General features: G+C 41.7%; 2 protein-coding genes across 3 annotated transcripts in view; both read right to left on the bottom strand.

Moving 5' to 3' along the window:
* TXLNB (taxilin beta) overlaps positions 1 to 3,508 on the bottom strand; it is a 49,590-nt gene extending 46,082 nt beyond the window's left edge. The window contains exon 1 of one of the 2 annotated variants that reach the window (XM_048489582.1): positions 3,383 to 3,508. The gene's annotated coding sequence lies outside the window, so the exon portion shown is untranslated. Of the gene's footprint in view, positions 1 to 3,379 lie in introns of both variants that reach the window. The other variant, XM_048489590.1, reaches the window with a different exon arrangement.
* A 15,632-nt stretch (positions 3,509 to 19,140) lies between these two features.
* On the bottom strand, positions 19,141 to 22,224 carry CITED2 (Cbp/p300 interacting transactivator with Glu/Asp rich carboxy-terminal domain 2). Its single transcript, XM_048489602.1, has 2 exons — positions 21,724 to 22,224; positions 19,141 to 21,122 (listed from the first exon to the last, which is right to left on the bottom strand). Exon 2 carries the CDS (start codon positions 21,113 to 21,115, stop codon positions 20,405 to 20,407), a length of 711 nt encoding a protein of 236 aa, XP_048345559.1. The 5' UTR covers positions 21,116 to 21,122; positions 21,724 to 22,224; the 3' UTR covers positions 19,141 to 20,404.
* Between the last annotated feature and the right edge of the window lie 432 nt (positions 22,225 to 22,656).

The following is a 22,656-nucleotide window of genomic DNA, read 5'->3' as shown; positions in this document are numbered from 1 at the left end:
AAGTGGGTTTTGGGTTGCAATTTGGGCACTCGGACTCGAAAAGGTTCACCATCACAGCCATAGGATTTAAGCTTGTGCTTTTAAACTATTGCTAATGTGGTTGTCAATGTATTTTCTGAACATTCCTGATGATAGTGGCTTCCATGGGATATGCATGGCTTGCTCTTTGGAAAGGGCCTGTTTGGTGTATGGCTGACATTGTTCAGGGAGAAGGAGAGAAAGTAGGGTAGGGTCCTTGAGTTAAGTTTGAGCATTGCTTTTTTAATAAAACAGGAGAATGAATGGATTTGATGAACCCTGTACAATGGTTATTTCAAGCTGTGTTGGCATGGCACTTCATCAAGCTCAGACTGCTTCAATAATACATAATTGAAATTGAAAGAAGTAGATCCCTCACAATCAATGTTATTCTTCCCATGTGAAATTCTGGCATAGAGGTTGTGATCATTTATTTGACCTCTGTCAGTGCTGTAAATTAGGACAGGCTGGTGACCAAGTATGTACTGAAATTGCTGACACCTGTGGACTACAAAGTTGGATGAATTTCAAAACTCCAGTGCTGATGCACGTTCAGATACATTATAATACTACCCCTGACTTCTTGCCCATGTGCCTGTCTTGTCACTTGCCCGAGCATTCTTCCCACCATCCATGTTCCCTGTTACATGCACTACCCAGCATTACTGAGGAAGGATGTGTGGGTGGTACAGAATGGTAGTGTTTTTGGCAGTGACAGTGGTGACACTGCTTTGCCACATCCTGCCCAGTGCAATTGGAGAAAGAGCTTGTGGGAGGGCTCATGAGCAGAAGAAAGTGAGTGGATGGGAAAGGAAATACCAATAGGGCCTGATGGTGGATCAGAGAAGAGGAGGAGGCCTGTGAGAACTCTTCCCAGGGCCCTCCAAAACATGGAATCAGCCTGGTTTTGGGTCAGAAGCTGGTACAGGGTGGGGCGAGGTTTCTGCCCCTTCTCCCTGTTGGAATATTCAGCCTTGTTTGCATGCAGTGGCAGCAGAAACAGCAAGAAATTCTGGGAAGCTGCCTGAACATTCTAAAGGTGACAGTCAAAAACCATTGGTAGTGTTCTGTTCCCTCACTGCCTTACTGCCTACCTGTCTGCCTAAGTGAAAATATGTTCTCTGTGCTTTGTAAACTAAATGCTATATAAAAGTGCTCTGACAAAGATATTGTATTGCAACCAAACTGTAACAAACTATGAGCAGTGCATGTAACTACCGTGTTTCCCCGAAAATAAGACAAGCCCCTTCCGCACATGCTGAATAATGCTCTGTCAATCCGCTTTCAACGCTCTTTGTAGCAGTGCGGAATAGCAAAATCCACTTGCAAACCGTTGTGAAACTGGATTGAAAACGCATTATTCTTTGTGTGCGGAAGGGGCCATAGTGTCTTATATTAATTTTTGCTCCCAAAGATGCACTATGTCTTATTTTCAGGGGATGTCTTATTTTTTTTGTGTTCTATTCATCGGGCATGCTTCCAAACAAAAATTTTGCTACGTCTTACTTTTGGGGGATGCCTTATATTTCACACTTCAGCAATACCTCTACTACGGCTTATTTTCAGGGGGTGTCTTATATTCAGGGAAACAGGGTATATATATGTGATACTTTGTTGATGTGTATATACTGTATATGTTTTCTCAGTTAAAGTTCTCCTTCCTGTTTATGAACTTCTGTGGTGAAATGGCTGGTCTTTTGACAGATAAGTATTCTAATTTAACGTGCCGTACAATCCACATTTCTGCTATTACTCTGCTTGACAGGATTATATATTCTAAATATACCTGTTGCCCTTCACTCCCCACATGCCATGATCCCTATCTGAATCAGTCTGAACATGCCTGGGAAATAACTTTCCAGCATGGAACTTGCTCCACATGCCTTATCACATGGACTCAGGGAGGATGCAAGGAAGACATGATATGTGGTTGACCCCTGAAATAAAAGTTTGCAGCCTCCTTTCAAGATGCCACATTTCTCTTGTAGCTACTACTGCATAATTGAAAACTGTGCAGCTGTAAAATTTCAAGGTGCATAGCCTGCTTACCATTTGTACATTACTGTGGGTACTTGCTTAGGCTAAACCGGTACAGATAGGAACAGATAAATACATAAATTATGTTCATTTTTATTCTATAAACCCACATCTGTTCTCTGGCCATAGTTTAGTATCACAACCCATATGGGAATTTGATCCCACAATTTATTTAAACAAAGCAAAGAAATCTCTGGTCTTGATGTGTACTTGACAAACTTACGAATGTTGTAGCTGAGCCTGGTTTGCTTATAATTAATAATGCAATGTCATGTAAAATATTCCTGAAAGGTTAAAAGTATTCTGATTTAACAATGATGATAATTCTCTCTTTTCCCAGCAGTAACAGAAGACATATAGTTCGCTTTGGTTGCCAGATCATTATACTCAGTGCTTATAGTCATAGTTTCAAGACAACTGGAACCACACAGTTGTTCTTAAAGATAAGATTTGGCTCTTGCTGTTCATTGTAGGGATGGACGGCAAAATGTGTTAGTTTCCTTGTGACAAGAACAACCCCCCCCCCCCCATTTTAGTAGGAGAATTTAAGAATTTGCAGTGCTTGTCTATTTTTAGAGTCCGGCTGTGCAACAGAGGAACACATGGCACCCACTCTGAAGTCACAAGTTATTTTAATTGCAACTGGAAAGGCTAGTAATGTTTGCCCTTGATAGTGACTTTATTCAACAAGCAAAAAACAAGAAAATGTCTCTATGATTAGGCCAATACAATAATCTGGCAGGTACTAAGTGCTGATTAAATGAGCTATAGTAAAAAATAAAAATCAGGCCTAAATTATGATCTCAAAAAAAAGTATCTGTGTTGTATGCTGATTAGTCTGTTTACAGAAGTGTGATATTTATAATTCCTAACCGTGGAATCTTATTGCAAAACAATCTGTAGACATGATATATCAGTTGCAAAGTCAAAATATATGTGAAATCCTTAGTACAAAAATTAAAATTATTCCAAAGCAAAAAGAAGTCCTCTCTAGAAAAAAGATATGCAGAGCTTCTGTCTCTTGTCTTCCATCTAAACCCATTAACTATTTTTCCAATACAAAGCATTATATCACACAAAAAATGCTTTCCTCTAATTTAGTTTTTTACTCCCTCACCTTAAAATGTCACTTCCATTTGTCATTTTTTAAAATTGAAGTACCAATGATATAGTTACTGCTTCACTTTTCCTCCAGGCTCCCATGCAAAGTATTTAAAGTACATGGAATGAAACAATCAGCACCCACAATTTTTCTTTTAAAAAACAACCACTGTCATTGCCAAGCCACGCTACTGAATGGCCACAGCAAGTCCACTTTGACACTTACCTGAGAGCGAACAGGAAGAAGAAAATGGCAAGAAGAGGGCTTAATGACAGGGAGAGAGGCAGAAAGAATAGCTACAGGACACTTGTCTTCTGTTCCTGCCACAGGGAAAGGGAGGAACTCCTCGACCAGGAGAGGGGAGGAGTGGATGACACAGCACACAAGATTATTTTGGAGTGTGGATGCCAGCTTCTCAGCACTAGATGCAAAAGGAAAGAGAACAGGACTCTGGTGCTTTTCTTGGAGGGAGACTTTCAGGAGGTCTCATGGTGCACCTAGAGAAAAGCAGCACTCCCTGAAATTCCTTCTTTCATATAGCTATCGAAGAACCCATGTGTTCATTAGCGTTTGGTTGGCCTAGTTCTTAAATGCTTCTCTGAAAAGCAAGGCAATGCAAAGCAGCTAACAAAGGGAGGGGGGAGTTTTTCAACAGCCTGCTGTCTTGGGGCAAACAGTGCATATAACAAAGTATTAGGAACACATTTTATGAAGAAAATTAGGAGCAATTTTGAGCAGTGAAGTGGAACAGGAAAAAGTAGGGGGTATTGTATCCTTCTCCCACTGGCCATTTTCCTGTTCTCATTTGTCTGCCCTCCATGGGGTTCCAGATGTGTATATCCTTTCAAGTACACATGTGGAATTCCATAGAAAGAAAAACTGCTGAAGGTGTGACTGGGAATGGCCACTGGGACATAGTTAAACACCTCTCCTGACATTTGCTCTGGAAACATGAAGGTGCTGTTTGACAAACTCTTTGTGAGAAAAGATTTGTGGGACACCCTGAAATGAGTTGTGGTGAAAGCCACTGAGGCATTTAAAAGGGTACTAGACAGATTCATGGAGGATACATGTATTTTTGGCTATCAACCACGAGAGTAAAATGAAGACTGATCCTGATTGCCAAGTGCTAGGGAACTGTTAGCAGATGAGGGCTCTTGATTGCCAACTTCCATGTGGCATCTTTTTGGTTACCTTTGGAAAAGAATGCTGGACAAGGTGGATTAGTGTTCCGATCCACCAGAGGTCTCTTTATATGCTAATCATTTCAATGAAAGCAACTGAGAATACAGGTCAGAGTGAGGGGCAGCAGAACTCAAATTTTTGCTCCTATGTGCTACATGTTCTGGCCACACATTCTTACTTGCCCTCCTATGTGCATTGTGTGGTATATGGATAGGCTTATTTGGCTTGACTAATTTGGACTGCTTTACTTCAATGAACCACAATTCCCTGACATAATTTGGAATGTAGCTATGAGCTCAGTGTATAATTTAACTGATCACTATGGCTGAAACCAGGAAGATCCTACATGTCATGATGGTTAGATATTTTTAACATTTTTGTGATATATTTGTGCTATGTCACTTGCTTGAGCCATCTGGCTTTTACATTTTTTTTTTTGTATTATGGTCGTGGAAAAGCACACACAACAAATAATTATGTTCTACATAACTTATTTCTCAAATCCAATCTAATGCTTCCTTTCCTACCAGACCTTGCAGAAAAGTCTTGCTCCCAAAAGTGATAAAAGGCAGCTGTTGTTGCTCAATAGTATTCTGAACTTGAGATTTTTTAAAATAAGAGTCTTGTTTAAGCACAGAGCTTTAATCCAGTAACATCATAAACTACAGTTTCTGAAACCTTACTTCCAATTGTGGTGGTGTATTGCCTCCAATTCTAGGCCAATATCATTTTGGCTGCCATCAGCAGACTCATGATCAAATACCACTGAGTCTTATGAAGCTGTATTGAATAAAACTGTACCCATGATCTTATGTCTTCCTCTCTGCATTTCCTTCTTTAATTTCTGAACAATGAAACATTAACATTACTTCTTGTCACTTTCCACAGTTTTAATACACATCTGAACTATTTAAAGACATTTTTGTTATCTTAACCAGTCGGTGTATAATAACATCTAAAAAAATTACCTTTAGACCATTTTTTCTAATTTTCACATTTTTGGTGTTTGTGAACTATATATGCAAATATATTATTCCATACACGTTTGGACAGTTTTTGTTTTATATCTATTCCTAGCTTGTTCAGTAGTTATATTTAATTTTCTTTGTCTTTCTGCATTAGGTTATACAGTTCAGATAAACCATTTTGTGCTGGGAGATTATATAGCCATTTTTCTATGACAGTAAATGGTCTACGCATATTATGTACACTATCTACTGTAGTAATATAATTCCTGATCTACTGCAGTTGCCAGCTCTGGGTTGTAAAATGCCTGGAGATTTTGGAGGTGGAGCCTGGGGAGAGCAGGATTTGGCAAGGGGAGGGACCTCAACAGGTATAGTGCTGTAGAGTCCAAAGCAGCCATATCTGTAATAATAGGAGAGCTCCAGGAGCCACTTGGTGGTTGGCAACTCTATGATCTAGAATTATTGAAATTGTCTAAGTCCTGTTGAGCCAACACTTTGTTGAAACTCCTCCCAAGATTTTAATTTGCCTTGAGAGCCAGCATGGTGTAGTGCTTAAGAGAAGGTGGATTTGATTCCCCACTCCTCCACATGAGCAGCAGACTCTTATTTGGTGAACCAGATGTGTTTCCCTACTTCTATGTCCATTATGCATGGACCACTTACGTCAGGACTCTTCTCTGCACAGCAGGTTTGTAGTGGGCTTGCCTTGTGTTTCTCTGTTTACACGTGAGGAGGCACTCATTCCTGCCATGGAGCTTTTCTTAGGCTCATTCCGCACATGCAGAATAATGCACTTTCAAACTGCTTTCAGTGCTCTTTGAAGCTGTGCGGAATGGCAAAATCTACTTGCAAACAGTTGTGAAAGTGGTTTGAAAATGCATTATTTTGCGTATGCGGAAGGGGCCTTAGAGAACACTCCTGGGCCAAGTTCACTTAATTGTGCCCATCAAGTAAGCCTTAAAGACACATATCTCATTACAGATCTCCTGCTGGCTTAGCCCTTTTAACTACACTTATACTGATATTACTGTTCCAAAAACACCCTTCCCCCCAAATGAAAGAGGCAAAGCAATTCCACTGTGGCAAGATTTCTACTACGGACATATTTTCTCAAGCCCTGCTTTCACTTTCCATTCTCTCTGCAGCAAGTGAGACCACTTCTAGCACAATTTTAATTTACTTCACCACCATAGCAGCCCGGATTTATCAGCAAGCACAGCTTTGCCCTGGAAGTTGGCCATGGGCAGATGAATGATTTCAGGAAATATGCATTCAGGAGCAAAAATGGGAGCAGAGAAGTAGAGGATCAGATAAAACATTCATATATTCCAATGCATATATTCCATGGTAACCTCAGCTTGAAGGCTGGCAGTGATTTGTGCCACCTTCATCATGCACATCACAGGAGTTGGGGCTTGCAAGGTCTTCTGGGAAGTGTAGTTCCCACCAGGCTGCTTTTAAATGCTGCTTTTAAACTAAGGTAGTTCCCACCAGGCTGCTTTTAAACTAAAGTAAGTGGAGGTGGTTGGGGTGGGGTGCCATTTTGCCCCGGGTGCCATCCCTCCCCTTACGCCTCTGCAGAGCAGTGTGGGCTGGCCTTGAGGCCAGTAGCAAGTTGCCCACAGAGGCCACAGGGCTGGGCAGGAGGAACAACTCAAGAGCTGTAGTCACCGACCAGCTGCTTGTCAGTGTTAATAGGGGTGCTATGGGCTGCATCCATGACAGCTGGTGGTCCTCTTCCCATGCTCCACAGTGGTTCTGAGGAGGGACGTGGCATCTCTTCAGCACGTTTGCCACCTGAATCAGCTCCATTGGAAATCAATGTCTGCATGCTTGACCTCTGCTTCTCCCTGCTCCCATGAATCAGGCAGAAGTGCCAGAAAGGAGGAAGGAGACATGTCTATGCATCTGGCTGGGCTTCCTCTACTGCCCCTGGTTCCCACAGCTGCTGGACCCTTCCTTCTGTGTGGGACTACCACTGTCCCTATGAACTCAGGATGCCTAGAAATTGTGCAGCTTTGCAAAAACATAAATGAGGCTGTCCAGGCCAAGGGAGGCAGGGAGACAGAAGGAGAAACGGTCGGCTGGTGAGAAAGGAGAACTCAGTAACCAAAGTTGCTGTGGAGAATGAGGAGGAAGGGGAGGCATCTGCCAGGCACAGGAGTGGTTAGTGCTGTAATGTTTCATGGATTGAAAATCTTGTTGACTGTACAGAAAAGGATGGACTTGAGATATAAAGGAAACTAGGGTTTTAGGAAAGCATAAAGGTATTTATTATTTGGCGTGGAATTTATCACTTTTCCCCTTGCTGTTTTTAAGTCATGTAGGCAAATGGGATTGGCAATACATAAGAAAAGGTTTATCTATGTCAGGGAATCCCACATTTGCGAGGTTAAAGGCAACAGTCTTCCCTTGCAGCATTTATCTATTAATTGATGCTCAAAGGTATACTTCTTCTGAACCAGGAGGCTCTGTTTAGCTGACACAAATAATAGTGTATCTTGGGTGCTGTGTGGTTTCCGGGCTGTATGGCCGTGTTCTAGCAGCATTCTCTCCTGACGTTTCGTTTGCATCTGTGGCTGGCATCTTCAGAGGAGAGAATGCTGCTAGAACATGGCCATACAGCCCGGAAACCACACAGCACCCAAGTGATTCTGGCTGTGAAAGCCTTCGACAATACATTGAACATCTCTACAGGGAGAAATTGTTCCAAGACACACGGAGATTGGAAAAACTACGGCTCAGGAAAGCACACTTACTGTGTTCTCTAACCTTTCTTCTACGCTGCAGAGACACAGGTACTATCCCATCATTTCTTGCAGCCAAAAGGACTTTCAAAATTCCTCTGAAGATGCCAGCCACAGATGCAGGCGAAACGTCAGGAGAGAATGCTGCTAGAACACGGCCATACAGCCCGGAAACCACACAGCACCCAAGTGATTCCGGCCGTGAAAGCCTTCGACAAAATAGTGTATCTCTCCATGAGCTTGTCTAGCTTTCTTTTAAAGCAAGGATTGTTGACATGACATCACAGATTGGACTGAAGTAATTAAGAATGTGAATATACCAGTATAAACTGTATAGCGGGGGTCCCCAAACTTTTTAAACAGGGGGCCAGTTCACTGTCCCTCAGACTGTTGGAGGGCCGGACTAAAAAAAACTATGAACAAATTCCTATGCACAAATGATTGTAAAATGTTTCATTTCACCTTTCAGCCTTTCTGTCATGGTCTATTTTTAGAACAGTGACCAAAGTATGTCAAGTACAGGGTGGATGTCTAGTACAGGGTGGGCTCCAAATATTGTTGGGGAGGCTGTGGAATACCTTCCCCTGTAAAAAAAAGCAGAACTTTCCCAATGAAGCATTCCATCTAACCCAGGATCAGGTATCTTCCTGGGTTCTTTCCTCCCTAGTAGCCAGCGATTGATTCGCCAGCCTGGCTGATGCCAATGGGAGTGAGGCGGAACAGAAAGCCTGAGAGCAACACATGGAGTAGCTGAGAGGGAAGGGCGGAGCAGGCGTTGCCACATGTAAGGTTTCCAACTCTGGGTCAGAAAATTCATGGAGATTTGGGGGTGCCATCATGTAATTGTAATCAACAGCAGTTGGGGCTGGTTCCTCCTCTCCCTCTCCCCACTGCACATGAATGGAGCCATCGCCGCCATGCCTGGCGGGCCGGATAAATGCCTTCAGGGGGCCACATTTGGCCCCCGGGCCGTAGTTTGGGGACCCCTGCTGTATAGAATAGGACAGTGGTGGCGAACCTTTGGCACTCCAGATGTTATGGACTACAATTCACATCAGCCCCTGCCACCATGGCCAATTGGCCATGGTGGCAGGGGCTGATGGGAATTGTAGTCCATAACATCTGGAGTGCCAAAGGTTCGCCACCACTGGAATAGGGTGTTACTAGATGTATACTTCAAAGCTTTACACCTAGGCAATAAGTAAATGATGTGGAAACAACCCCTGGGGTGGGAATGTGCATGCCTAGAAGTCTCTGAGGAATAGTGGGTGGTGTCTTCTCAACGGAATTCTTTCCTATCTGTAGGGTCTTTGAAATTTAGATTGAGAAATTCACCAGAGAACCTAATTTACACATGAAGTTTTAGTGAGGCATTTAACAACCACCATAAATGTGTCTACCTAGCAGACTATTGTGACCCATGCCATTTTGTATTTGTGTTTTGTTTGGCTCTTAGGGCCTAGGGGCAAGAGCTCAATGAGCATGTGCAGTTGGTCAGCTTGCCTACACCCTCCTCAGTTGAGGGCCCCACCCTCCTCAGTTGATCTGGCCTGCAGTAGGAGAAGGAAGACCCACATGTTAGAAAGTTGTTGTTTTTAAATTAAAGGTTTGTTCATTTGTTCAAGCAATTTCATATTTGTTTGTCAAGTCACAGGGTGCTGTTATTATATTAACTTTTAAATTTTCCTAGGTCTTCAATGGAGATTGATGTGGCCAAGGATAAGTAGATTACACTATCATTCCTTTATTTTGCACAAGTGCACAGCCTGTACTTGCTCTAAATTCTCTCTTGGATCCTTTCTCTTCTACCATGAAGCAAGCCCAACACCTGTTCTGTTCCTTTTGCCAGCCATCCTTTTTGCTTCCTGAACATGTATTATTATTATTATTTTATTGATATAAAAACAGTTATACACAGCAAACAAGATCAATATGCTGCATTTTGTATTACATCACACGTCGGACACTTCCCAAGCATCTAGGACTGTGTGATGTATCGACGAATAATGCATGCAGAGCCGAGTAGGGTGGCCTTTTGCAGCTGACATATGGTGATTTTGTCAGCGCCGATTGTTTTTAAGTGCCGTCCAAGGTCTTTAGGCACTGCACCCAGTGTGCCGATCACCACTGGGACCACCTTTACTGGTTTGTGCCAGAGTCTTTGTAGTTCAATCCTTAAATCCTTGTAACGTGTAAGTTTTTCCAGTTGCTTCTCATCAATTCTGCTGTCACCAGGAATTGCAACATCGACTATCCACACTTTCTTTTTTTCCACAATCGTGAGGTCAGGAGTATTATGTTCCAAAACATTGTCAGTCTGAATTCGGAAGTCCCAGAGTAGTTTTACGTGTTCATTTTCAGTGGCCTTTTCAGGTTTGTGATTCCACCAGTTCTTTGTCACAGGCAGATGGTAGTTGTGGCACAAGTTCCAGTGAATCATCTGAGCAACAGTATTTTGCCTCTGCTTGTAGTCCGTCTGCGCAATCTTCTTGCAGCAGCTAAGTATGTGATCTATTGTTTCGTCTGCTTCCTTGCAGAGTCTGCACTTGGGATCTGTAGTCGACTTATCAATTCTGGCTTTGATGGCGTTTGTTCGAATTGCTTGTTCTTGGGCTGCAAGAATCAAGCTCTTAGTCTCCTTTTTCAAAGTTCCATTTGTGAGCCACAACCAGGTTTTTTCCTTGTCAATTTTGTCCTCAATTTTTTCTAGGAACTGTCCATGGAGAGCCTTCTTTTGCCAGTTTTCTCTTCTGCTTTGCACTGTATTTTTACAGTATTCACTCTTTGTCTTCTGCACTTTGAGCAGTTTTCTACTGTTGACTTCCATCAATGTTGGTTCTTCACTCTTCACATCTAGTGGATTGTTGAATGAACTCCACCTGGACACACACAAACTGGGCACCACAATTCAAGAAGAATATTGATAAGCTGGAACGAATCCAGAGGAGGGTGGCCAAAATGGTTAAAGGTCTGGATTCCATGCCCTATGATGAGCTGCTTAGGGAGCTAGGTATGTTTAGTCTGGAGAAGAGAAGGTTAAGAAGTGACATGTTTAAATATTTGAAGGGATGTCATGTTGAAGATGGAACCAGCTTATTTTCTGAGAAACTAAGAATTATTCTCCAGAGACTAAGACAATGAATAATGGGTTTAAGATACAGGACAAGAGATTTCACCTAAATGTTAGGAAGAATTTTCTGATGGTAAGGGTTGTTTGACAGTGGAATGCACCACTTTGGGGGGTGGTGGAGTCTCCTTCTTTGGAGGTTTTTAAACTGAGAAGAAGAGGAGTTGAATTTATATTCCCCCTGAGTCTCCTATAGGAGACTCAAAGGGGCTTACAAACTCCTTTCCCTTCCCCCCTCACAACAAATACCCTGTGGGGTAGGTGGAGCTGAGAGAGCACAGAAGAACTGTAACTAGCCCAAGGTCACCCAGCTGGTGTGTGTTGGAGTGTACAGGCTAATCTGAATTCCCCAGATAAGCCTCCACAGCTCAGGCGGCAGAGTGGGGAATCAAACCCGGTTCCTCCAGATTAGAGTGCACCTGATCTTAACCACTATGCCACTGCTGCTCCCAGTGGGGCTGGATGGCCATGTCAGAAGTGCTTTGTTTGAGTATCCCTGCATGGCAGAGGGTTGGACTCGATGGCCCCTGTGGCCTCTTCCAACTCTATGATTCTATGAAATGTAGCTGAAAATGAACTGCCTCTGGTTACATGCAAATGCTCCTCATCTCCCTCCCATCTCAGAGGTGGGCAAAACAGATACCCAACTCTTGTAAACAGTGTGCAGTTTGCCTTTTTATAATCTACCTCATGACAGAGAAAGTGTGGGGAGGGGAAGGAAAGCCAATTTCCAGTAGAGCATGTCAGGTTTCTTCTGTACCCATTCTTCCTTTACCTCAAAACATGCAGTGTCTGTTCCCTCTATGTGAGTATAAAACAGAATGGTTGTAGTTGAGTCCAGTATTTAGGGATGCCAACCTCAAGGTGGTAGCTGGATATCTCCTGCTATTACAATTGATCTCCAGGAGACAGAGATCATTTCACCTGGATAAAATGGCTACTCTGAAAGGTGGACTCTGACATGATACCTCTCTGAAGACCGTCCCCTTCACAACCCTCCCTCAGTTTCCACCCCCACCCCCCCGCAATTTCCAGGTGTTTCTTAAACTGGAGCTGGCAGCCTTACCAGCGCTAGAGAGGCATAAAACATAGTGGTGCAATTTTCTAATTTTAAAAATTGACATATCAATTTTAAGCAGAGAGACCTTCCACGCAAGGAAGAGTGGTTAATTTTTTAAAGAAACATTTCTAAATCAGAAAAATATGTGGGGCTGGGGCATAAAAATGTACTTAAAATATTTCTGCTTGCAAGTGACACACAAATCACAACAGTTGGAAATGTAGACATAGTTTCCTTTATGGCCATCAATCACTGTAGAAACTTAACACAAGTTCCTTTAATTGTTATGTATATAAAGAAGACATCCTGTTATGTATATGGAGAAGACATACATAACAATTAAGAAGCACATGAAGAACCAAATATAGAATATTTTTTAGAAATAAATCTATAACCAAATATCCAAACTGGACAGAGTGCTAGTGACATCTAGCGGCTGCAGGAGGGATACATTAAACATCCCATAGGCATAGGTATTACTTTTGTCAGATTAGTTCCATTTTGTTTGAAATATGTAGATTCAGAATTACATCCACACACTCAGTGCAATCATAAACAGACTTACACTCATCTAAATGTGTTGAAATTGAGTAGCTTAGAAAGGTGTAAGTGCTCCACATTGCTCTGCCAATTGGCCAGTAGTTCAAATGTTTTCTGAACAAATGTGGATGGTTATTAAAACTATATTTTTAAATCTGTAATGCTCAACTGACCCCGCCTCCCAAAAAATGAAAAAAATGAAAACAGGCTTTGCATTACAAAGCAACTAATATCTTATTGCAAGACTAACTACAGTTTAAAACATCAATTATTACTGGATTAAATGGGATCTCTCAAATAACTTTACTTTTTTAGTTTTACTTTATTTCCGATTTATTACCCTGGTGAACTGAGCTCAGGGCAGCGAACAACATTGTTGTAACACAATACAAAATAACCAATAAAAACCATGTAATAACAGCGTGTTTAAGTATTAAGTATAGTTCATAGCCAATGGCTATAGTTCAGAACATCAAGTTTAGATTTGATGACAGTGCCAAGTCACCAAAAACAAGGGGCAGGTTAAGCCCCATCTCAGTGATGTACTTGACCATTTTTATTTTAATAATAAATAAGTTCCTATGTTGGTGGAAAGTGATGCATAATGAGGCAACAGTTCTAAACTCATTGTATAAATTGATGGTGAATAAGCAAGAACAAGAGTTTGGGGTTGTGATGGGACTCTAAGTGACAATGCCAATACCTGTTGCATTTGTGAAAAAAGACAAAATTCATGCTAAGTATTGATAGGAGAGGGAATGAAAATATAACCTCATGGTATCACAATGCTTTTACATCAATTTATTGTGCGGTGATATTGGGAGCATTGTGTGCAATTGTGGTCCCCCATTGGTGCCCTTTTTGAAACAGATGTGGAAAAAGCCAGCCAGAACTGATGATGGAATTGGAGCTCTTTTGTTATAATGTAAATTGAGCAGGGCAATCCTAAGAACACTTTCCAATAAAGACAACTGCGATAAGATTCTGAACAGACTGGTTAAGGACTGGTCCTTAAAGCAACAGTCTTTTTTAGCTTAGATAAAAAAGAATGCTAATGGAGACACAACAGACAGACACAATGAAATATAAACCCATAATATGAGGTAACTGGATACAGAAAGCTTATGCTCCATTCCCATAATATAAAGAAGAATTTTATACCCCACTTATCTCTATTTTCTCTTCTTCTTCTTCTTCTTCTTCTTCTTGTCCCCTCACCACGTCACCTTGTGAGGTAGATAGGGCTGAGGAATTTTTGCGATAATTGCGGCCAGCCCAATGTCACCCAGCAGGCTTCTTGTAGAGGAGCAGGGAAAACAAACCCAGTTCACCAGATTTATTTATTTATTTTATTTATTTCCTTAAGCTTTTATACCGCCCCATCCCCGAGGGGCTCTGGGCGGTGTACAACATAGGAATAACAATGTAGGATAATTAAAACATTTTAAAAGCAGCGATAAAACCATAAAGCTATTTCTAATAGATAAACCATAAACCCAATAAAGTAAATGGCGTTCAACAGTCTATTTTAAAAGCTCCCTCCCCTCCCATAAAGGGGAGGGGTGGCGTCCAGCATACTGATTATAAGTTCCCTCCCCCCCAAAAGGGAGGAATGGCGAGTCTCATTAGGTGGCAGTTGGCCCAGATGTCAAGGGCCAAAGAAGGGGGGCACCATCAGCGGCTGGATCCTCCGAAGGCCCGGTGGAACAGCTCTGTCTTACAGGCCCTGCGGAACTCACTAAGGTCCCGCAGGGCCCGGACAGTTGGAGGAAGAGCGTTCCACCAGGCCGGGGCCAGAGCCGTAAAGGCCCTGGCCCGTGTGGAGGCCAGCCGCATCGCCGAGGGGCTAGGGACCACCAGTAAATTGGCCTCAACTGATCGAAGAGGCCGTGTAGGGACGTATGGGGTGATGCGGTCCCGAAGATACGATGGTCCCAGGCCGCGTAAGGCCTTAAACAGTCCACTGCTCATGCAGGGAGTCCACTGCTCATGCAGGGAGGAAGGAATCAAACCTGGTTCTCCAGATTAGTGTCTGCCACTCTTAACCACTATGCTACTCTGAAATTAATTGGCAAATGTTTCAGAACAGACAAAATACATATGTTTTGTCACCTCCCCCCTTCCAATTAACCAATCTAGGATCTATACGTTCTTCCCTGAATTGGGATTGGTGGAAAAATTGGAGTTACAAAAGTATTTCTCACATAATGCATAGTTCATTCATAGAGTAGTGTTTCAGGATGAAGCAAGACCCACTAGCTGGGATGGTTTAAAAGGATAGATTTATCAGTGGCTATTGGCCCTGATGCCCTGACCTGGACAGCTCCTGGTTAGTCTCATCTTATCAAAACTCAGAAAATAAGCAAGTCCTGGTTAGTATTTGGGGATGGAAAGAGGTGCTGGTGGAAAGTGCCAAAAGTCACAGCCACAGCCTGAGCCTGGTTCTGGATGAGAAGGGCGGGGAAGAAATACAATACAATACAATACAATATAATAAATAGCTGACTCATAGTAACCTCATAGGGTTTTCAAGGCAAAACATATTCAGGGGTAGTTTGACATTGCAACCCAGGACTGACTTAGTGGTCTCCCATCCAAGTACCAACTAGGTTCACCCCTCTTAGCTTCTGAAATTTGATGAGACCAAGCTAGCATGGGTCATCCAGGTCACGAAAAAGGGACAGGAACATATATCAGAGAAACTGTGCTGTGGCAATCACTGACACTTCTGCTGTGATAGCTGAATGCAACCTATGTAAAATTCAAATGTAACCAAGAAAAGAAGGAAGGGAATTCAAAAGAACAATAATGGGTGATCATTCCTTCTCCCAGTTCTGCTGAGAAAACCTTAGTCATGGTTCAAGCCTTGGGAAATACAGTCAAAGTTCCTGATGAGCTCAGTTTCATTCTGGACCACCACCATCCTTTTTGAGTTGAAGAATAAAGAGCACCATTTGTCCATGAGGCTGAAATGTTGTTAGAAAGTATGTGAAGTTTCTGAGGGCAGGAAGCTGTTTCTGTTGGCAGCAGAGGCCAGGAGTCCCCAAAATGGGTTTTAATGATAGGCAGAAAGGTTCCAACTAGCAGACACTAAGGCTCATTCCGCACACGCAAAATAATGCACTTTCAAGCTGCTTTCACAACTGTTTTTGCCATTCCGCACAGCTTCAAAGAGCTCTGAAAGCAGTTTGAAAGTGCATTATTCTGCGTGTGCGGAATGAGCCTAAGAAAAAAAAAGTACAGTAAGAGTAAATCAACAGTAGAATCAGTTACGCAGGGAGGTGGTGAGCTCCTCCTCACTGTCAGTCTTTAAGCACCAGCTGGACAAACACTTACCTGGGATACTCTAAGCTGATCCTGGATTGAGCAGGAGGTTGGCCTAGACAGCCTGTATGACCCCATCCAAATCTATGATTCAGCTCTATGAAACATGCAGGAAAACAATTAAATGTTCCAGGACACTGTGCTGGTGGTCAAAAAGCCACCATTCTTCAAGGAAATAACATCAAAGACAAGCTCCAGTGCTGAATTAGAAAGACCTTTGCAGACCTAAGTAAAGGCATGTGTCAAACTGTTCAGAAAAACAAGAGAGAGTGTTTTATTACCAATTGCTGGTATCATGAATGGCCACTGTACTTTTCTTGGATTGCATTTGCATAATAATATAAAACTGGATTTTCAGTGCATAAGCTTTTTCCCTACAGAAATTACTTCAGAGAAAGTATGCTTAGGATAACATTATACATGCAACCTTTTGCATTTTTTTAATTTAAAAATTGTTGATTACTGTAAATACAGTATTGGACTCAGAGTATGTACCTTCCTTCCCAGAGCACTATTCCTTCTTTGCAGAATTACTGTAGCCCAGTTAGCTATTTGCCTAATGGCTGCACAGCTCATTGCACAGAGAAAGGCCATTCTGTCCTAAGTGTGAAAGGTGGGGGGAGGGGCCTTTTAAGCCATTCTCTTTTTTGATCTGCATTCCACAAGGTGGCACCAATGTCTAACACATTTAAGAAGGAAGCATGTTTACATTTCAAAGCTGACTACCCGTAACAGATTAGTGGATTAATATTTTGCTCTAAAGGATCTGGCCTTTTCTGTTGACACCAATTTATGTGCAGCACAGGCTTTTACAGTTTTAAAAGTCATCCAGACCATAAACTATCAAATAGATGTCAACTCATTCTTAGTGTGTCTCCCTAGAGCACCTCATAAACAGCTGTTTGGAGCTCACTGTTCTTGAGAGATCCAGCACAGCAGTGTGATGTCTTGCTCAGCGCCAGCAGACGTCCATCCGTCATCGGTATTTTTCAGCCAACCGCAAAGAGAGTGACGTTCTTTTATTAATCAGCATCTATTTTCCTAACAAGTGTCTTTTGTGCTGCTTCTGCGCAGGGAGGCTTATCACTGATCTCCATTGCAAATAAAACACAGTGTCTATTTATGGACATGGCTTAAAGAACAGTAGAGCTCATGTACCATATTAGAACTTTTTGAAAAAGTGCCAAAGTACAGAGGTCAAGTTTCCTGTGCTATAAGCAACTTAAACAGGAATGCAACTACCTCCGCCCCCAGCTTCGTTTGCAAAAAATATCTGGCATTGGCTAAGTAAACTAGGTCACTGCACACATTATGGTTAAACACTTTAGTCAAATGCAAATAAGCAATTTAACAGTTTTAGCAAAACTTAAGGCAGATGGTATCAGCTTAAAAACTTTGCAGTTGAGAATTGAAAAACTGACTATGCTTCTCCAGCTTTAACATTGAATCAATGATGGGACTACATTAATGGTTTGGACATGTTTCTTTTCAGTTGTAAGTAATCACCCTTTTCATATTGTGGAAATTATTATAAAACATGATCCCTGAAGTATTACACATTGCACTGCTTTTCAAGCTTTCCTTATAAGATTTGCTTTTGTGCATTAGCATCTTCTCAATGTACACCTTGAAATATGTCAATGAGACAAACATGTTAATAAAGTTACTCTAAGGCCAGTACTATACATTTTGACAAGATCTACGGTCAGTTACTAACCTGATGCCCTGACTAAACTGCTTTCCTACTTTACTGGAAACTGCATAGTTGATGGTTGAATCTCACCTGGTATTAACCGGGAGGGTTATGCAACAAGTTGCACAGTCAAGAAAAGTTATTTATAGAGGGGCTATTATGCGGGAGTTTATAGATCTTTGGAGTATGATGAATTTAAATTTTAAACAATTTAGTATAAGAAAAGTCAATCTTTATCAAAGGAGAAGACTATCTTATCCATTTTATATGGAATGTTTGAATTCAAAAAGTGCACAGGCTGTTCAGAATATACTTTTAAATAATGAAGCAAGAAATCTAATAAAGCTGATTGTTATACAACTGTAGTCTGTCAAGACATTTTGGACATATTGATTTTTCTGGCTCCAAATATCAAGTTAAAGTTGTAGGATACTGAAACAGCTATAAGATAAATGAATGCATGGTTGCGATAACTGGTTTATACACAAAGACAGATGACATCATAATGAATTATAATGGTGTGATTTTAGAAGCCTATGTGATTATTGCTTGAAACTAGTTGTGCATTACTTAAAACATTCCTTTCAATTCACTTTCAATACACTTTGATGCTGGATTTTACTGTGCGGAATAGCAAAATCCACTTTCAAACAATTGTAAAAGCGGATTGAAAGTGCATTATTCTGCATGTGCAGAAGGGCCCCTAAATAAGAAAACTAATCAAGTAACTTTTCCATTTTGTCTCAAATATAATTATGTATAATATAATGGAATTCTATTCCCATGGTGTTACTCACACCAAGATTTTGGAACATTTTAAAATAGGACATCTTTACTGTTAGAAGAACAAGAGAAGGGCAGTGCAAATTTTTGAAACAAAGTAGACTAAGAGTAAGTTTATCATTAAACAGCTGCAACCTTGTTAAAACAGGATCAGTTAAATGCCTGATACTTTACTCAGGTAAGTGTTTATGTGATGATTTAGGAAACCTAACAGTACTAATAATGATACAGCATACTTCTGCTATAGGGCAAATATTTTATGGTCTTCCAAGCCAAAATTTGGAAGTTGGTACTTTTCACTCACTTCCCATTTATAAGTGAACCAGCTAATCTTCTCTTAATAAAACACTTCCCAACATTAGCAGCATTTTCTTTCCTTCCTAATGGGATCTCAGCTTTCAATGCAACACAAGTTTTATAACCTGCTAAAACATTTCTATGCTGGATAGAAGAAACCAATCTTTGCAGAATACTTGCATGTCTAGTTTTCCTGGAACCCTTCAGCACATGATTTTATGTAAAGAACAAAATTTCATAGATATATAAAATGACAGTATTTATAAAAATTAAAGTTTAATAGATAAATAGAATAAATACTTTATGCATCATAATTCTGGACAACTACATTTAAAGCAAGTTGGCAAAATCACAAAATTGCTGCCTCTTGGCAATTTTAGTTTTGATAAAATTACACAGGCATGTTACAATGTTATTTATGAAACTGTGATGTCATATTTATGCTTAAATCCTTTGCACCTTCTGCACTGATCATGACATACAAAATACAATGGTGTCATGTAATTTTTCCTTCAAAACATTTCTTGCAGAACCGAACAGTTCAACAATTCAGACGGACTATGTGTATCAAACATTTGTAGGGGGAGAGAAGGATAAATTAAAAGAATAAAACATATTGGTAAATGATGTCTATGAATAATTAAAGCATTTCCCAACTTTTTATTGACACTGGCAAATTAAAATAGAATAAATTAACAAGTATGTCCTCAAAAAAGGTTTTGTACAAAAATACTGTCAAAATTTTCTAAAAAGCTTTCAACACAGTAGTATTTTCGCATTGTACTGAATAAACTATGTAAGCGCAATGCCAAAATAAAAACAAGCTGTAGAAAGAACTAGAACAGTTTTTTTAAAAAGAATTGTGAAATGTTTCTTCACCCCCAGCTAGAGACCATTCCATTCATACTATATTGTCTATACAGATGGGGAAGGGAACAGATACCGGTAGCAGAGTTTAAGGAACTGGTTTCATTTTCCTGATCAAGGAAGGTTTGGCCCACATTTGTTAAGCTTCCAGTTTAAGCAGACTAAGTTAGTATCACTGCAATGCATAGTTAAAAACAAAGCAAGAGGGCAGTATTTGTGCAGGAATCTACCCCAAACTTCATGCAACCAATTAATGCTTTTTTTTGTCCTTTAACTCAGAATTTGAATGCTGTCCTAGTTATTTGAAATGATAGCCTACAGAAAATCCACAAGTTTAAGCAATCTGCCAATATGCATGACAACAGTTGAAATAATTGACATATTGCCAGTGAAGAAAAAATAAGCAGAGAGACAGAAATTCTTCTAAAGACTGAATCGTTTAAAAATTATTACAGGAGAGGGCAGAAATGAGTATCGAAGGTTAAAAAAAAGAAATGACAGCAATAAAATAAAAAATAAAGGAGAAATCATATTTATACAAGCTTATAGTTTACTCTGTTTCCCAGATACTCAAGCTCCTAAAAGCCTTTGCAATACTGTGTCTGGAGGGAATGTTTTCATTCGCACAGATAAAAAGTCCTTTGTTTCACAAGAAGTCAGCAGCTCACTCTGCTGGACTGCTGTTTGCAAACGAAGTCTGTCATGAAATCAAACTCATTCTGTCCCAACCACAGCTCTGGAAGCTCCTTGATGCGGTCCAAGCCCATTTCTATGACTAAGGACATGAGCACCTCCTCATCTATGAAGTCAGTGTCTATGACATTGGGAGGCAGCATTGCTGCAGGGACGTGGGGCATGGAGGCAGGCACATTGCTGCTGCCTCCGCCGCTGTTGCTGTGCTTTGGGTTGCAGTCTCTAAAATGCTGGGCTGCTCCATTGAGCTGATGATTAGCAGGGTGCAAGTCCGGCATGTAGTGGTTGTGAGGATACGGATGGTGGCTGAAGTACTGGTTGTTGAGCTTCTGCAACTGCATGCTGGCTGTTAAAGGCCCCCCTTGGGTTGCCACTGTGGGGGCCATGAACTGGGAATTGGTAAACCTGGCCGTAGGCGGCATGCTGCTTGCAGGGTGACCCCCGTTCAAATTCCCGGGCCCCATGGCGTGTCTGATCCCACTGTTTGCATTCATATTCCCACCTCCATAATGTATATGGTCGCTCATCAAAGCGCTGAAGGCGTGCTGCTGTTGCTGATGATGGTGGGGGGTGGGAAACTGACCCATTCCCATTCGATGTGCAGGATGGTGATGAAGCCCATTGGTTCCATCAGGGAAGCGCCCATGGTTCATGGCCATCATGTGGTCTGCCATTTCCAGCCTTTAAAAGTTAATGTTTACAGAGAAAGAGATAAACACTTCTGTTCCAGCTACTGATGCTCCCCTTCTCAGAAAACTCACTATCCCAGGGAAACAGTTGTAGGCTGTACTCCTCCCACCCTGCGATCCCCTCCCTAAAAAATCCCCACAGAAATTCACCACAGCGAGTCACAATTGTGATCATTTTCTTTAAAAACTGCAAGAGGAAAAGAAGCACCTTGTGCAACGTGGAGTCACAACTCGCGCACACCTAGAAGCCAAAGAAATCTGCCCACAGCAACCCCTCTTCCTAAAAACACAGTCATTTTTTTTAAAATGTGCTCTGCAATAAAAGCCACTGGATTTGAAAGGGCTTGAACATCTTTATAAATTAATATGCCCTAGCCCAAAAGATTTACATAAGAACTACAGAGGGCACAGATCTACCCGACCTTTTCTCTCCTTGTCAAGAACTTTGGAAATTAAAGTCTGCAAGGGATTACTGTTTGCAATATGAACGTAAGTGGATTTAAAAGCTCTGGCTCAAAGGTCCTGCCCCCCTCCCCTCTTTCATTCATATTGCTTGCCAAAAGAAAAATGAGGAGAGCTCTTTCGCCACTCACCTCACGCCCTCCCTTTCTTCTTTTGCTCCAAACGGTGCTGGTAAAATCAGTCAGTAAAGATCTCCCAGCATAAAGCCAGTTCTCGTCTTACTCCTCTGTGACTGCGTGAGTTGGTAATAATAATTATTGCTGCTGCTGCTGCTTCTGGAGCGGAAAGATTTAAAGCCGTTCCTCGTTCAGTCCTCGGTGAGTTTCTCATCAGCACTTGCCGACAATGAGCTGTGTTTCTTAGCCTGCTTTGGCCAGGGCTAATATAGGATTTCAAAAGGGAGGAGCGACAGCCCTCGCAGGCAACCAGAAGTAAAACCTGGAGCAAGTGAGAAAACAAGCCAGGCGGAACTGGAAGGCATCCAAAGCATCCTGTTCCTTCTGGCTGAGTGACACGTGTGTTTGCTGATGGCCTCAGATCGGGGCGATTGCTAAGGAGTCACATCCCCGCCGGAGCCTTTTATTGCTCATACAAAGGGGGAGGGGAGGGGAGGGGGAGAGGAATCTGAAATGGATCGGAGATGGGTGGGAAGAGCGATGAGAGGAAGAAAAAAACCCGGCCGCGACGAGAGCCATTGCTCATAAGAGTGGATCAGGCTTCAGCTTTGCTTCTCGCGCAGCCTTAATCTGTGTACATCCCCTCCCACCCCTTACATCTATCAGGCTATTAGGTGCTGTCATAGACTCGTAGGGGGCCGTGGACGTTTCTTTCAGGGTTATTCGACGCGGGGATTTGTTATACGTTGTCACTTTCCAATCTCGCAAGCATACTTAGAAGCGCAAGGATGTTCATCGAAAGCAGCCGAGGGGAGGATTGCCCTTCCCTCCTCTACCATGGCTGCGCTTCTTTCAGGCATATGTAAGAGTATAAATAGCACTTCTGGAGAGCAAGAGGTAACTTCTTGTCAGCTTCTCCCCTTCCACGCACCGCAGCGGGTCGCGTTG

The sequence above is a fragment of the Sphaerodactylus townsendi genome, linkage group LG01 (assembly GCF_021028975.2).
Source record: "Sphaerodactylus townsendi isolate TG3544 linkage group LG01, MPM_Stown_v2.3, whole genome shotgun sequence".
NCBI classification, from domain to species: Eukaryota; Metazoa; Chordata; class Lepidosauria; order Squamata; family Sphaerodactylidae; genus Sphaerodactylus; species Sphaerodactylus townsendi.
Note: the sequence above shows the minus strand (reverse complement) of the source record. Positions and strands in the feature narration are given on the sequence as shown.